The 15255-nt window shown below is 38.6% G+C and overlaps 1 protein-coding gene across 6 annotated transcripts in view; it reads right to left on the bottom strand.

Moving 5' to 3' along the window:
* LOC132387457 (1-phosphatidylinositol 4,5-bisphosphate phosphodiesterase beta-4-like) overlaps positions 1–15255 on the bottom strand; it is a 536307-nt gene that overhangs the window by 114874 nt on the left and 406178 nt on the right. For all 6 annotated transcript variants that reach the window (XM_059959817.1, XM_059959814.1, XM_059959818.1 and 3 more), the window contains 4 exons: positions 13898–14000; positions 12826–12990; positions 7713–7917; positions 3960–4048 (listed from right to left, as the gene is read on the bottom strand). In XM_059959817.1, the coding sequence (XP_059815800.1) occupies positions 3960–4048; positions 7713–7917; positions 12826–12990; positions 13898–14000 (562 nt within the window). The remainder of the gene's footprint in view (positions 1–3959; positions 4049–7712; positions 7918–12825; positions 12991–13897; positions 14001–15255) is intronic.

A 15255-nucleotide genomic window follows, 5' to 3' on the forward strand; every position in this document is an offset into this window, starting at 1 on the left:
TAAAGTTTCTTCTCCCATTTCCAATTTTTCAGGAATCCATTTTTGAAAAAAATTTATTGGGTCTTCTCCTTCGGTACCTTCTTTAAGTCCAACAATTTTAATATTGTTGCATCTACTAAAATTTTCAAGCTTATCAATTTTTCCCACGAGTTGTTTTCTTTCTAATGTCCAGGCATCATTATCATCTTCCATCTTCTTCATTCTTCCATCCATTTCTTTCATTTTGACGTCCAAATCTGTAATTTTCTTTTCCATTTTTTCCTGTTTCTTTGTCATTTTATCAAACATAGCCTCCATATTTGTAATTTTTTCTTTAATTACTTTTTGGTTACTTTTAATTACTTTTAATGCATTTAATTTTTCTAATTTATGCATTATTTGCCTCAAAGTCTTTTTTGTATTTTCAGAGGAACTTTCATCTTCTTCTCCATCTTCGTCTGATTTTTCCAGAGAGTCCGGCTCTCTCTCAGACTCACTTTCACTGTCGGTTTCAGTCGTTGCTGGGTTTTGTAGTTCTAGTTGCTCTCTTTTGCGCATCCTCGTTCCTTTACGCTTGCGCAGTTCTCGTTGATCTTTCCCTTTTGAAATGGCTGATGCTGCCGCGGTCTCCTTTTCTGTTTCACCGGTGGTGTGCTGTACCTGAGTCCGTGGTTCTTCAGTAGAAGTAGGCCTTGATTCTGTTCCAACTTGAGCGGTCTTCGCGGTAGTAATTTTCTTCGTCCTCTGTTTATGAGGCATAGCTTAAAAAATCCAGAGTAATTTATAAGTAACCTTAAAAAAGTATTAATTAACTTTTCTTCACTTAAACATTAATTTATTAACTTTTTTACGAGAGGGCTGGGTTCCAGCGTCTCGATCCTACGTCATCATGTGACGTCCCCCAATCATCTTGAATGTTACAATAAAAATGAAGAGTTGGAGAACGTAATCGTCAAAAGCATTGTATGAAGGCAGTCCATTATCTGCACTAGGCATCTGGGGTAATTATGTTTATTTACTATCAATCAAAAGAACAGGCAGCATCTGGGTTGTCTGGTGCATCCAACGACAACAGTGAAACCCGTGTGGGAGAGTTTTAGTGGAAAAGCTATTGAGCCTGGACAGTTCCATGCTAGCGACCTTGCAAGAATGAGATCCAGTGGTAGAAGCAGTCATCACAAACTGGGGTCTTCCTTGGTAACAGTTGATAACTATTACTTCTTCTGTGTCTTTTCATGCCTTCACTCTCCTCAAAGCATTGCAGTACCACCTTCTTGGCCATTGAATCTCACCGTTGATCTCATCCACCCAGTACGCCAAAGCTAACTTCACACGCTAGGACAGGGCTGTCCCCATTTCGTCGGAGTAGGAGGCCTGCCTGTCAAAGCTGTGTACTGGGCTGTGATCACTGTTGCACACAAATGGCTACTTTGAGCCACAGGTGAGAGTTGACTGTCCAGGCAGGACCAAAGATGAGTAAGTAGCCTCAGAATGGACACAACAAGTTCCTTCACCAAAGGTGCGACCCCTCCCTGAACACCCCATACATGACAGTGTATGCTGCATGAATGCCTGTCATTAGGAACTAATGCCCAGTTTTATAGTACTGTAGTAGCATTGGTTGTGCTCTAATTAGTTCTGCATTTCACTTAAATACATAATTTACTACAGAGTTAAACAGTAGTTTGTTTTTTTATATACTACTTTACCTAGTTCCATGAAACTTTAGTTAATCGAAGCAGCTGCTTAAATGGGCCAAAATGTACTGGTCCCGGTGTGTCCCAATTAACCATAATCCTGTATTTGGTACACTGGTTGGATAATAATATAAGTGTCATAATGATAACTAATGAATCAATTGCTCCACCAATTAATTGCAACCTGGCAACAAATGGTGATTTAGTTAGTCCTGCAGAGAAATATTTCAAAACAACTGAACTCAAGGTGTACGAATGAGAGCTCATTGTGCCAGAATTGTAAATGAATGCAAATAGATCTAGTTGTATAATTCAACATTTCCTTGAGCCCCAAGAAGACAAATTTATTTCCTGCATTTTTTTTTGTCTTTCTCTTATTCATCAAATCATGTTCACGCATTATTCTGAGACAACCTGCAGTATCGGACCCTGGAGACCATGTCCCTTACAAGAATGACAGTCAGGTTGAGGAATGCCAACCAGAGATCAAATGTACTCCATGTTGTGCACTTTTAACAGGGCCAAAGTAGGGAGAAGAGGCAGCTGTATTTTTTTTATTTGAACATCATTAGTTTCTTCCTTTTATAAACTGTGACTAATCAGCAAATAGCAAAGAAATCTTAACCAAGTTGTGAGAACAAACTGCAAAATGTCTGGATTTTATAATTTATAAATATTTTGTAACTCCATCAGCAACAGCTCTTAGCAATTCCAGCAATAATTATATCATTCATATTGTTATTCCTCTCCACGCCTTGTGCATCAGTGGCAACATTGCTTTAGCATTTCTTCTCCCAAATCTTCTCCCAATTTGCAGTTTTCTTGCAGACTGCATCAGGTGTTCCTCCTTGACTTCCCTGTATTTTGCTGCATTCATTTTACCCTCTACCTTCACAAGCCTTCCAGGGCCTGCTGCAGTGAAGCACCCCCACAGCATGATGGAGCCACCACCATGCTTCACGGTAGGGATGGTGTGTTTTTGATGATGTATGGCGTTTAGCTTATGCCACGCATAGCATTTAGTCTGATGGCCAGTGAAGGTAGAGGGTAAAATGAATGCAGCAAAATACAGGGAAGTCAAGGAGGAACACCTGATGCAGTCTGCAAGAAAACTGCAAATTGGGAGAAGATTTGTTTTCCAGCAAGAGAATAGCCCAAAGTATAAAGCTAAAGCTAAACGGGAATAGCTTAAAACGAACGAAGTTAATGTCCTGGAGTGGCCAAGTCTAGACCTCAATCCAATTGAGAATTTGTGGCTGAATTTAAAAAGAGCTGTTCACTCACGGTCAACATACAATCTGACAGAGCTTGTGCAGTTTTGTAAAGAAGAAAGGGGAAAAATTGCAGTGTCCAAATGTGCAAAGCTGATAGAGACCTATCCACACAAACTCAAACTATAATTGCTGCCCAAGGAGTATCTACTAAAAATTGATTTGAAAGGAGTGAGTTATTATGCAATCAATAAATTCTATGTTTAATAATTGTAACTAATTTAGACACTTTGTAGAAAACTGTTCTCACTTTGCCACCGAAAGTGTCCTTCTTGCTAATCAGTGTCAAAAAAGCCAAATTAAATTCACTGTAATTCAATGTTGTAAAACAATACAACATAAAAACTTCCAAGGGAATTGAATACTTTTTATAGGCACTGTGTAAGACCATAAGATATAGGAGCAAAATGAGGCTATTCAGTCTACCGGTCAGCCCCACCATTTGATCATGGCTGATTTACTTCCCGTCAACTCCATTCCCCTACGCTTTCCATGTGATCTTCGAAGCCTGACTAATTAAGAACTTCTCAATTTCCACTTTAAATATATCTAATGATTTGACGTCTATAGCCATCCGCAGCACTGAATTCCACAGATTCACTACCCTCTAGCTAAAGAAATTCTTCCTGATCTCTGTTCTAAAGTGATGTCCTTCTGTTCTGAGGTAGTACCCTCTCGTCCTAGGCTCTCCTACAACTAGAAATATCTTCTCCATGTACACTTAATCCAGACCTTTCAATATTCAGAAGGTTTCAATAAGATCCCTCTTCATTCTTCTAAACTCCGGTTGAGTACAGGTCCAGAGCCATCAAATGTTCCTCGTACCTAAACCCTTTCATTCCCAGGATCAATCTTGTAAATCTCATTTTATAAGATAAAATCATTTGGTGACTTTCATTGGCTTATAGCAACAGTTTAGAAAATATAGTTTGTTCAAATGTTCCAAATGAAAGAAAATATACTTCATGCTAATCAATTGCATTAAAAATAATACTTAAATATTGTTACATACAGTTTCAATTCCCATAGCCCTCATTTGGTCAGCCCTCTTTTCCATCACAGACAAAAATTTCTTCGGATCTGACAGAGCATCAACGATATCTTTTGGTGAAAGAAGCACATTAAGGCAACTTAAAAAAAGACAATTTCTACTGTTGAGGCATGCAAATTAAATACAAAAATTATTTAATGTCTTTCATGACCCCTGGATGTCACAAAATATTTTATAGATATTTCAAATGTATTCATTTTTGTAATTATCTCAAGCCCCAAGAACATCCACATAATATTTGTCAAGGGAAAAAATGATGGAAAGGTTAACAGTGATACCTTGCACATCAAATTTGTTTATTTTATAGAATGAAGTACACCTTCCGCTACTGACTTGGACTCTTCACCTAGATTTTGTTCCTACGATGCCGGAACGGGATTTGAATGTACAATCTTTATGACCAAGTGCACAACCCAAGATTTCGGGGTGGCCTGGCAGCACAGCACTATTACAGCACAATGCTATTATAGCGGCCGCAACCTGGGTCAGATTCCCTCTGCTGTCTGTTAGAAATTTGTACGTTCTCACCGTGACCATGACGGTTTCCTCTGTGTGCTCCGGTTTCCTCCCACATTCCGAAGGCATGAATTAATTGGTTACATGGGTGTAACTGGACAGGATGGGGTCGTTGGGCCTGTTACTGCGCTGTATCTCTAAACCTAATTCAAATCAACATTCAATTCTGGAAACCAAACAAACATTATCGAAAAAACCCACATGCACTGTGGATAGATCTTAATGCATAGATGTAAAGATTTATAAAGGTATTTCAGAATATGGTTAACAGTGATGGGGTGCAGGTAGAAGAGATGCTGGAGTAATTAAAGTTAGAGGAATTCTTGGAGGTAATTTCTGAGATGGTTGAAGAAAATAAGAATTATGGCAAGGTCTTGTGAGCATCTAACAAAAGGTAATTTTTAAACACTTGGCTGCTGTGATATTGATAAGCCAATATATTGAATTAGGACAAGGGGTCTTGCAACACAGAATATGGACAACAGAGATTCACAGAAAGCTGAAATTGGGAGGCTGGACTGGCAGACACTGGCAGTGACCAAGTTTGACATGAAGGTAGCATTTGATAGAGAGTCATATCAAAGAAGCTTGATAAAATTAGCCAGTGGGAACTGAGGACTTCACTTTGCAGGGACAAACTGTACGTCCTACAATGTATGTTAGTTGTGGGTGCTGATGGTCAATTCACCCCTGCTCTTTGATTTCCACTTGGTCTAAATCCTGTAACTCTCTATACAACATCACTATGAGAATAAATTATATTTCACCATCGTTTTTTCAAAAGTAATTCAGAATGGGCAGCAGATATTGGACTTGTCAGTGAGCTCTGCAACCCACAGATAATGTAGATGTGTTTTTATTGACCCAAACTGCAATGTGCCCATTCCCATTCAGTAAACGCAGGGAATAGATAATCTGCACAAAAGTTTGTCTAAACTGCTCTGTTTGTTTTACAGAACACAAGCACATCATTACAAATAAAATAACTAAACTGCTTAGCTAAGTATTCACATGGCTGATTTAGCAAAAATCACATGTAATTGACTTAAGTACACAACATTGCTTATTCCCATTTGCATTAAGTTAATTGGTCATAGCTGGATGGTGATAAAAATGCTACAACTACTTTAGAATGCATGACAAGTGAAAAGATAGAATATGTTAGTTTATTCATGGTGTTGTAGTACTTGGAAATAGACTCTTTAGCCTATCAAATTTGTATCAATCATCAAGCAAGTGTCCATCTATACTAATCCAATAATATATTTATATTTGTTCCACATTCAAATCAATCCCCACTACCAACACCACCCCCTCCCAAGGTTCTTTCACTCACTCAGACACTAAGCTCATTTTACAGTTGTCAATTAAACTATCAGCCTGCATTTCTGTAAAAGGAAACTGGAGAACGTGGAGGAAACCTGCAGTCACAGGGAGGATGTGCAAGCTTCACATAGTACTGAGCTCCAGATGAAACCTGGGTCATCTTCGACTACTGGATGACACCTCTACTAGCTGTGCACCCTAAATTTGTTGACTTCAGTTCAGGACTCAGCTGTTAAAAATATAAACAACAGGACTGGCGTCACCATGAAGAGTGAAATATGAACCAAGTCCATAAAGACATGACTGGAGTTTTTAAACTAGCACTAATCTGTACTTTCAGAATAGCCACCATGCAAGGAAGAGGTGGTGTGGTTGAAAGAGGAACTATCTCTTATTCGCAAACAATAGACAAAAGTAACTACAGACTTGTTTACTTTGTGTCTGATTAAATGAATCTAGCACTAATTTGTACTTTCAGCAAGGTCACAAGGCAAGGAAGAGGTGTCGCGGTTGAAAGAGGAACTATCTTTTATTTGCAAACAATAGACAAAAGTAACTACAGACTTGTTATATATATATATATATATATATTACCCTGCACAACATCCAAAAATACATAATAGTCAATGGAATTTTTTTAAGAGGTTTTAGTGTTTTTTTAACAAACTAAAAGAGAATGTAGTTAATTTTCTCACAGTGAGGTTTCATAATTATTTCTGGTTTAAGATAACACTGGTGAAGCTCAACGACTACTTGCTGGTGGCAAATAAAACAACTAAATGCTTTATTAAACACACGTTTGCAGTAAATGACCACTGCAGACAATAGCCCTTAATTCCCTGTCAGCACTGTGCTGGTGAACCGCCTGTACGATCTGCCATTTTTGTGATGTGAGCAGAAGTTTTGAAGGTGAAAGACGGTTGCAGCATGGCATGTGCAGGCCAAATCGAGGCAGCAGGGCCTGGGCCAGAGAGCGAGGAATAAGCCAAAGCATGGCCATTTCTGGAGTGGACTTGAAGGCAATTTGATGTGACAGAACTGAGGCAAGGTGAGCAGAGACGAGGTGGAGCCTGGGCCCAAGAGTGGGAAAGACCCAACGTTTGACTGATTTAAGTGCCAAGCCCAATTGGAAAGTTCAGGGTATCAGGGCTGGAGGCGACAGATGACCCAGTTCAGCTGGCTGCGCCATGAGGTTTACTCATCTCCACACTGAACGGAGTCTGCGGCCTGTAACTAATGGGCTTCAAAATCAGCTGCAGTGATGTCTGGCTGTGGAGTCACATTCATGACTTCAGTTCTGAATGCTATTTGTTTACTTTTATTGTTTGCGCCATTTGTTTGTTTCTCTCTGCAAACTGGGTGTTTGATAGTTTTCTTTTGTTTAATGGATTCTATTGGGTTTCGTTGTTTTGTGGCTGTCAGCAAGGACATAAATCTCAAGGTTGTCTACATACTTGGATGATAAATGTACTTTGAACTTTGATAACTAGATCATCTGTCGTAATGATGTTTAATGATGGGCAAGCACTCAACAGGGCAATGTGGATAATGCCTCCATATACTATCAATGCATCTTTTATAGCCAGCCAAGATAGCAGATGGGAAGTTAGAAGTATCATCTTATCTAAAAGGCAGCACTTTCAATACCACACCACTCGCTCAGAATATTAACTGATACGTGCTTGCATCTTCATATGGAACGAAAACCCAGAGCTTTCTGACTCAGAAACACAGAATGACATTTTTCTATTATGTGGGAGTTAAAGAACAAGAGTGGGCAGCTTTACATTACAATTAACGATATCCTCTGCAATTTTGAATTTGTTCCTGTGATAAAGTAGCGATTACAGTTTGATAATCTGGTGAACTCACCTCCAAAACCATCTGGAACATAGGTTTTAAGTACAATATTACAGAAGACAGTAGGCAACGATAGAGGCTTATTGCCTTCATTTCTGAGGGATATGTGCCTGTAGCCAGCTTGAAGCCCGTCCAGAGGTAAGATTCTCTGACCAATCAACTTGTTGCTGTCATCATAAACAGCTATCCTCAACACTGCAAGGTCAGGCAGAATTACCTGGAAGATAACAAGTTTTAAATTTGTTGGTACTGCAGAAACAAAATCATCTGTCTAGTTTAAAAATACAATTGCATTTCTCCACTTGTGAATTATTACTTAAAATCATAAGATAGAAGAATCAAGACTCTTTAGCCTGCTCCATTTAAGAATATGTTTCAATAAAACACCTGTTGTTCTTCACAGAAGAAACTCTTCAACCTTTCCCCACAAGACCATCCTTCCACACCCAAATCATCCCAGTGAATCTTCTTTGAACCATCTTCAATGATAATGCGTCTTTCCTCAAAATAAAAGGACCAAGAACAGTAGACCACATACTTCTCCATTTAAATGATGGTGCTTTTCCATTCCTCCTTCCAAAGTAAGCAACTTCATATTTTTCTATGTTATTAATTTGCTGACATTTTGTCAACTCACGTAAGTCATCAACTTCACCATTGAAACAGTTTGTATCCTCCTCACAGGTTCTCTTCTCACCTATTATTGTATCACCTGCATACCTGGCTATAATACACTCACTTTCACCCTTTAAGTCATTGATCATGCCCAGCAGTGATCCCTAGGTCACCTCACTTGTTTCAAATTATCAATCCTGAAAATGACAATTTTACTTGACCTTCTGCATCTTGCTTGTGGGCCAGCCCTCTGTTGATGCTAATTCATAAACTCCAGTACCATGCGTGCTTACCTTTGGAATTTATATTTGCGTTCAACAAGTAATCTCGTTGAATGCCTTTTGAAATGTCCAAATATATTATATCAACTGGCTCTCCTCGATCTACTTTGGCTGATACTCATGGAGCTCAAATAAATATGTCCGACATGATGTTTATGTTTGACCGGGTTAGAACTTTAACACTTACTCTTTTAGCTCCTTAATAATTGATACTAATATTTTTACAATAATACATCGAGCTAAATGTTCTCTGCTTTATGCTTTTCGCCCTTTTTGAATAAAATCATCAACTTGATAGTTTTCCAATCCACTGGCACCTCTCCACTATCTGAGGAACTTTGGAAAATTACAGTAATGCATTCATTATCACTAGGGCCACTTCTTTTGGAGGCCTGGCGTGCAAACCATCAGGTTCTGGAATTATGGGTTTCAAGACCATTAGTTGCCTAATTTTTGATTCTTTAGTGACGATGGGGTAGTAGGCTGGAGATACATCTCTACCAAAGGAGGTGGAAGGCTCTTCTTTCCTTTGCTAGTCTGCAGGGCAAGGTGTAATACCTGCTTAACCACCCCCCAACCCCCGTCAGGGTCATGTGAAACCATGGGTGATGGATAATCATATATGCAGCTGGTGCAGATCACAAGCCATGTTATGTGACCACAGATGCCAGGCAGACAGAAAACGGCTGGGGCCAACTGTCTTATAAAGACACTGGCCAGAAGGGCAATGACAAACCAGTTACGCAGAAAAATTTGCCAAGAACAAACATGGTTACAGAAAGAACATGACTGCCCATGTCAGATGACATGGCACATAATGAACAAAAAGTGATGATGGTATTTAATTTCCCCTACTGAATATTATTTATTATGAATGCAATATTTGTCATATCCTTCACCATAAAAACTGACACAAAATACCTAATAAACTCCTTTTTAAGGAGTTCACACAATTCTAAGCATCAGCATCTTATTTTCTTAAAGGAAACATGCTGAGCATTTGTCATGACCTTGTCTTGTTAAAATAAGCAGAGTTCCATCATCTATACATTAACAAATAAAATGACCTAGCTCCTTTGCTGGCCATCCCACAGGCCGCTCACACTAAGAGACCCACTTGAAATACTTGGATTAAAAAAAAAAGTACAGGTGCTGGATGTCTATGACAAATAAAAGTGGAAGCACTCAATAAGTCAGACAGTGTTAGCAGGGAGAGAAAAGGAACTCATATTTTGGGTCTAGGATTTTTTAATAGAACCAGGAAAATGAGAAAACAAGCTTGTTAAGTTGCAGACAGGGCGAGTATTGGATAAAACATAGGGAATAGCTGTGATGGGCTCGGATTAGAGTCGTCAAGGTAGCAACTGTTCTTAAAATAAACATCTGAAAACAGAAATGAGGAGGATAAAAATTGAAAAAGAAAAATACAACCACACCTGTACAAAAAATAGAAAACATTTTTAACTCTTCTAAGGTTGTGGATGAGTGGATCTGTCTTAGTTCTGACAGTGATTTAAGAACACAGGATGGAGGTTGAACCTTGGGCATGTCAGTCATTTTTCTGGTACTGAGGATTTGGTCATCTATATGAAAATGAGTAGCTTGCAGTGAATGTCAAATGGAGGGTTAATAGGCTGCTCACTACAACATTAGTCATTTGGGGCAGGAGCAAAAGGTGCAAATAAGGCTGTGCAGAGGCAAGGATCTTCTGTGAGGTGATGACTAATCCAATCTAGATTATCAGCAGACTCTAATAATTTCTTTGAGCCAGTTTCCTATTTGTGCTACCACTGACAGTCATGGGCATTTTGTGATCTAGACCACTGCCTTTGAAGGCAATTCCAGTAATCCTTTCATCAACGTCTGCATTGTCACATCAAAAAGATTTTGAGGAAATAATAATGAAGATTGATAAGCTGATAAGCTGACTCCATGGTCGTTAGTAAAGCATTTGTCAAGGTCCCTCAGTGCTAGATGTCCTGGTAGCTTAGGCCACATGCATTCCACTATCAGTTGGTAAATTGGATCTTAAAATGGCTTGGTCATAGAAGACAGAGGGTAATGGTGAAAAGGTGTTATTCTGTTAGGAGGTCTGTCACTAGTGGTGTTCTTCATGGCAAGTCTATTAAATGATTTGGATTTAAAGAAAGTTACTAGGAAATTACTTTTAATATAGAGAGTGGAATGTTCTGCCAGGGCAGGTGGTAGAAGCAGACATCACATCAATGTTTAACAGGTGTTTAAATAGACACAGGAATAGGCACGCAATAGGGGTATACGTATAATCCGCAAGCAGGTGGACGGAATTTAATTTGCCTTTTTGGTCAGCAGAGACATTGTAGGCTAGAGAGCCTATTTCTGTGCTGTACTGTTCTACTGTATGTTCTATGCTAAGATCTCAATCAGGTGAGCCACACGTTTTTCTTTCAAGAACCAAGCTGGTCCTTTTTAATTAATTCAAGTATCTCTATGTGCCTCCATGATTTTTTGCTGAGTATTGTTTCTAAATGCTTTCCCACAACTGAGGTTAAACTGACTGTAGTTGCTTGGCATGTCCTCAGACCCTCTTGTTAACCAAGGAGTTACAACTGTTCTTTTTTCTTCACTGGATTCAACAGAAACCCACCCCAAATTCATTCCACCAGTTTTAACCCTGGATAATGAAGACATCAAACTCTATTCTTCCTTTGTGGATAGTCAGCACTACTTTCGGAGACATCTTTTACTTTGCATCTCAATATAGTTTTTACTCTTCTGTCAGCTGCAGAATCAGATGGTTACTAGAATGCTTAGGTTTATCAGCTCTGTGAATACATGGTGAGATATTGCCATGTGTACTGTAATATATCTTTAGTCCAATTTTTAATGCAAGCAATTACACATAAAATACAGGAAAAAATACCAAAGGGGACAAGTTAAGCATTCAGCATATTCAAAATTTAAGATTCAAGATTGTTTAATGTCATTTCTAGCACACAGGTGTAAAAGAGAACAAAATATTTGCTACTTTAGATCCGATGCAGAGCAAAAGTAATCACAATAAGATTTAAAAGAACAGAATCAATATAAATAAAGAAGATATCTTATACACATAGACTGATTGTACGTACATAAAGTGATGCTACGTACAGGAATATCTGTACATAAGGCGACTCTGACAGGAAATAAACTAGGGTTGATGGGGATGTGATGGGGTGGGTTTGTAGGTGGACGAGTTGATCAATCTTACTATCTAGGAAAAATAACTGTTTTTGAGTCTGGTGGTCCTGGTGCGGATGCTAGGTAGCTTCCTCCCTGATGGGAGTGGAACGAACAGTCCATGAACAGGGTGTGTGGGACTCTTCATGATTTTACTGGCCGATTTTTCTGACATCTTTCTGTATATATGTCTTTGGTGGTGGGTAGGCTGGTGCCGGTGATGCGTTGGACAGTTCTGACTACCCGTTGCAGAGCCTTCCTCTTCACCGCAGTGCAGTTTTAGTACCATGCAGCGGTGCAACATGTTAGAAAACTCTCTACTGTGCATCTATGGAAGATCATAGTAATGATGTACATAGTCCAGTTCTCTGCAGCCTCCTTAGAAAGTAGAGGCATTGTTGAGCTTTCTTGATTGTGTAAGATGTGTTCTGAGACATTACAGATTCACCAGGGGACATGGTTATGGTTACTCTTCAAAGATTCTCCATAACAAATCTGTCACTGATTTTTCTTTTGGCTCTCTTTTGGTCTGCTTCAGGATATTAAAACAAAATGGAAAACATTTTGGAATAAATATTGCATAATCAGCCAAAATGAAGAGCAAGCAAAATAAATCATATCCAGGTGACCACTGGCTAAATTTCTGCCGAGCACTGTATCAGATTGATTGGGTGGTCAGAGGGCACAGGATTTGAACAATTTGCAAAAGCCAATGAGGGAATGAGGAGATCATTTTTAAGGTCAGCAGTGTTAGGATTTGAAATGCAGGCATCCTAAAATACAAAAGCAGATTCAAGAAATAGCATCTCTGCTTATAAAGAAAACATTTTCATGACAATGAAATAGGAGGATAGAACTCAGAAACAAGACTAAACAAGTGCTCTTCCAGAAACCAAGGACAGTCATAAAGGCCTGAATATCCTCTTTCAGAGGCTGCATATTCTTATGACTGACGTAAGTGGATAAAAATTATAACTCCGTTTAAAGATCCAACAATAATACTAGAAATTAGTGTTAGATTTATGATTTACCTTCCGAAATACAAATGGTTCCTCATTATAAACTGGGTTCAAACCATTGTTCATGACCATACGTGTTCGGAATTCTTTTCGAATTGTGTCAGTGGGTAGACCGTACATATCTACTTCTACGTACGTACCAACTTTCTTATCTGATAAAAACTGGCCTGATATCACCTAGAAAAGAGGAGTATATCAATTGTGAATTACACCTCGGAATATCACACATCAATATTAAACAGGTAATTCAACTGATTTTTATTTAGCTCATTAATGTTGCATGAAGGTGCAGTTCGGCAGGCCACAACCCTAATTTTGCATTTTTTTCTGCAATCTCCAGGGAATTCTGAAAATATCTGAAGCTTTCACTGGCATTCATTTTGGACTAGCGTACAGTTGTTGGTTGGCTTCTCCTTGTGCCTTTATTTTGATAAAGAGGGCTATATCTCCAATTTCCTCACTGGATTGTTTTAAGTGACTTTCATTCTGCCACTTTCTCAACTTTGGTGAGCTTAACAGAAAGAACCCCAAATCTATTGCCCACTGTATATGAGCTAAGAGACAGAGAAAGGGAGGGATGGGACATTTTTACTGCCATGTATAGAAGCAAGGCTTTTAATTTCCCAGTTTACCTATTACAGATAATCATTATCAAAATGGCATATGATGCAATTTCCCCATTTGAAACACTTGATGATACAGACTCATTAACTTCTTGCATGCAGCTGAAAATACTTAGCACCAAGGATGGATTGAAACAGGTGAAGATGTGATGCTGAAACTTGCAGAAGGAAAACATATTACACAAGCTATGTTTTGGAAATTTACACTTTGGTTTTCTTTCAAATGAAATTCAAAAACAATTAAAATAGGATTCTGTAAGAAGCTGAGTGAGAGAAATTACGATCAAAAATGCAGCTTTCTTTTTCTATCTCATTTGTTTTGACAGACTTTGATGTGCACAACTGATTGCTGTTTGTCAGCTTGGAATAGATTTCAGAAGCTGGCTTACTAAATGTCTTATGTATTTGAATTTGAAGTTGATGACAAGACAGTCAAGAAATGATACCAGTTCCTTATTTACCTGCACAGAACAGGTAGCTGCAATTACACCATCCACAGGAGTCTCAGAGAATGGATCAAAAGTCCGATCCGGTCGACGCATGAAATCAGGCTTCAGCAGATAACTATTAGTTTAAAAGGAATTCCAAAGGTGGTACCGTTAAAAAAAAAAACAGATGCCTGGACACATACACGCTGCCTAAGAGCTCTGGCAAAGTGTTACGTACAATTTTAAGAATACTTATGGCAATAACAACCAAATCAAACGTGGATGCATTTCAGCGGAGCACTGTTTTATTTATGTCAACTCAAGGTAAAAATATGAACTTGTAGTATTCACAACACAGGAATTTGCAGATTCCTGTGCTTTGTAGGCTGTGACACAAAACTAAATGACAAGGAAACTCTCTGCTCACGTACCCACATCTGAAACCAGCAAATCTGCTTTATTTCTCATGTTGTAGGAATCCAGTCAGTGTGCCCTCTGACAAATCAGGATCTGCTGCAGATACCATGTTGAAATGATGGGATTAGTTCCTCCTAAAAATGTTCTGACTACTTCTTGTTGTGGGAGGTGACCCACAATGATTTGTAAATCCTCATAAGACAACATAATCCAGAGAAGTAACAGCAGTCATCACTTGGGATCCGAACCAGATACTTGTGCTTCTTATACATGTATTTATTCAACCTACGCTAAGGAGAACTGAGTGAACACTAGCTGAAAAGCACCTCAGTTCACTGAGTTCATTTTCCCCAATGAATTAAGTTAAACCTTGCTCTCATAAGTCATTTTGCACTACTATACAAAAATTAAAATTAATACATGACACATGCTCTACCTCAGTGGAGCACAAGGCATGAAAGTGATTTATAACCCCTCTCTCTCCTGCATTTTGTCCTTGTATACCTCTGCTGTCAGTCCACTTCCTGTTTTGCTGCTCGCAATTATTCCTTGCCACTTAAACTGACTATTTGTGCAAAAGTCAAATGTCCCAGCCCAACCTGGCAGAAGCCCTTGCTGATTTCAAATGAATAAGAGTTGAGAAGCTGCAATGAATGTGAATAGTCACCTGAAACATTAATCTGTCATCGTTTCTAGCAAATTGGTTCAATGGTACTATACGAAATTTAACTCAAGACATTTCCACTGTTATATTAACTACTAAATGGTAACTAACTTAAATTCATTAACACAAACTTTTATTTAACCATTGATTATACCATGACAGAATCTGACTATTTGAAGTCTTGAAATTTCTCTTAATCTCATTGAATGTCTGTCCTTTAAAGAGAAACTATGAGTTTCATCATAGGTCTACTAAAAGCTCTTAAAATTATATGCAAAGGAACCCACTCAAAAATTGATAATTGTTTTTG

Source organism: Hypanus sabinus, unplaced genomic scaffold, assembly GCF_030144855.1.
Source record: "Hypanus sabinus isolate sHypSab1 unplaced genomic scaffold, sHypSab1.hap1 scaffold_188, whole genome shotgun sequence".
Lineage (NCBI taxonomy): Eukaryota > Metazoa > Chordata > Chondrichthyes > Myliobatiformes > Dasyatidae > Hypanus > Hypanus sabinus.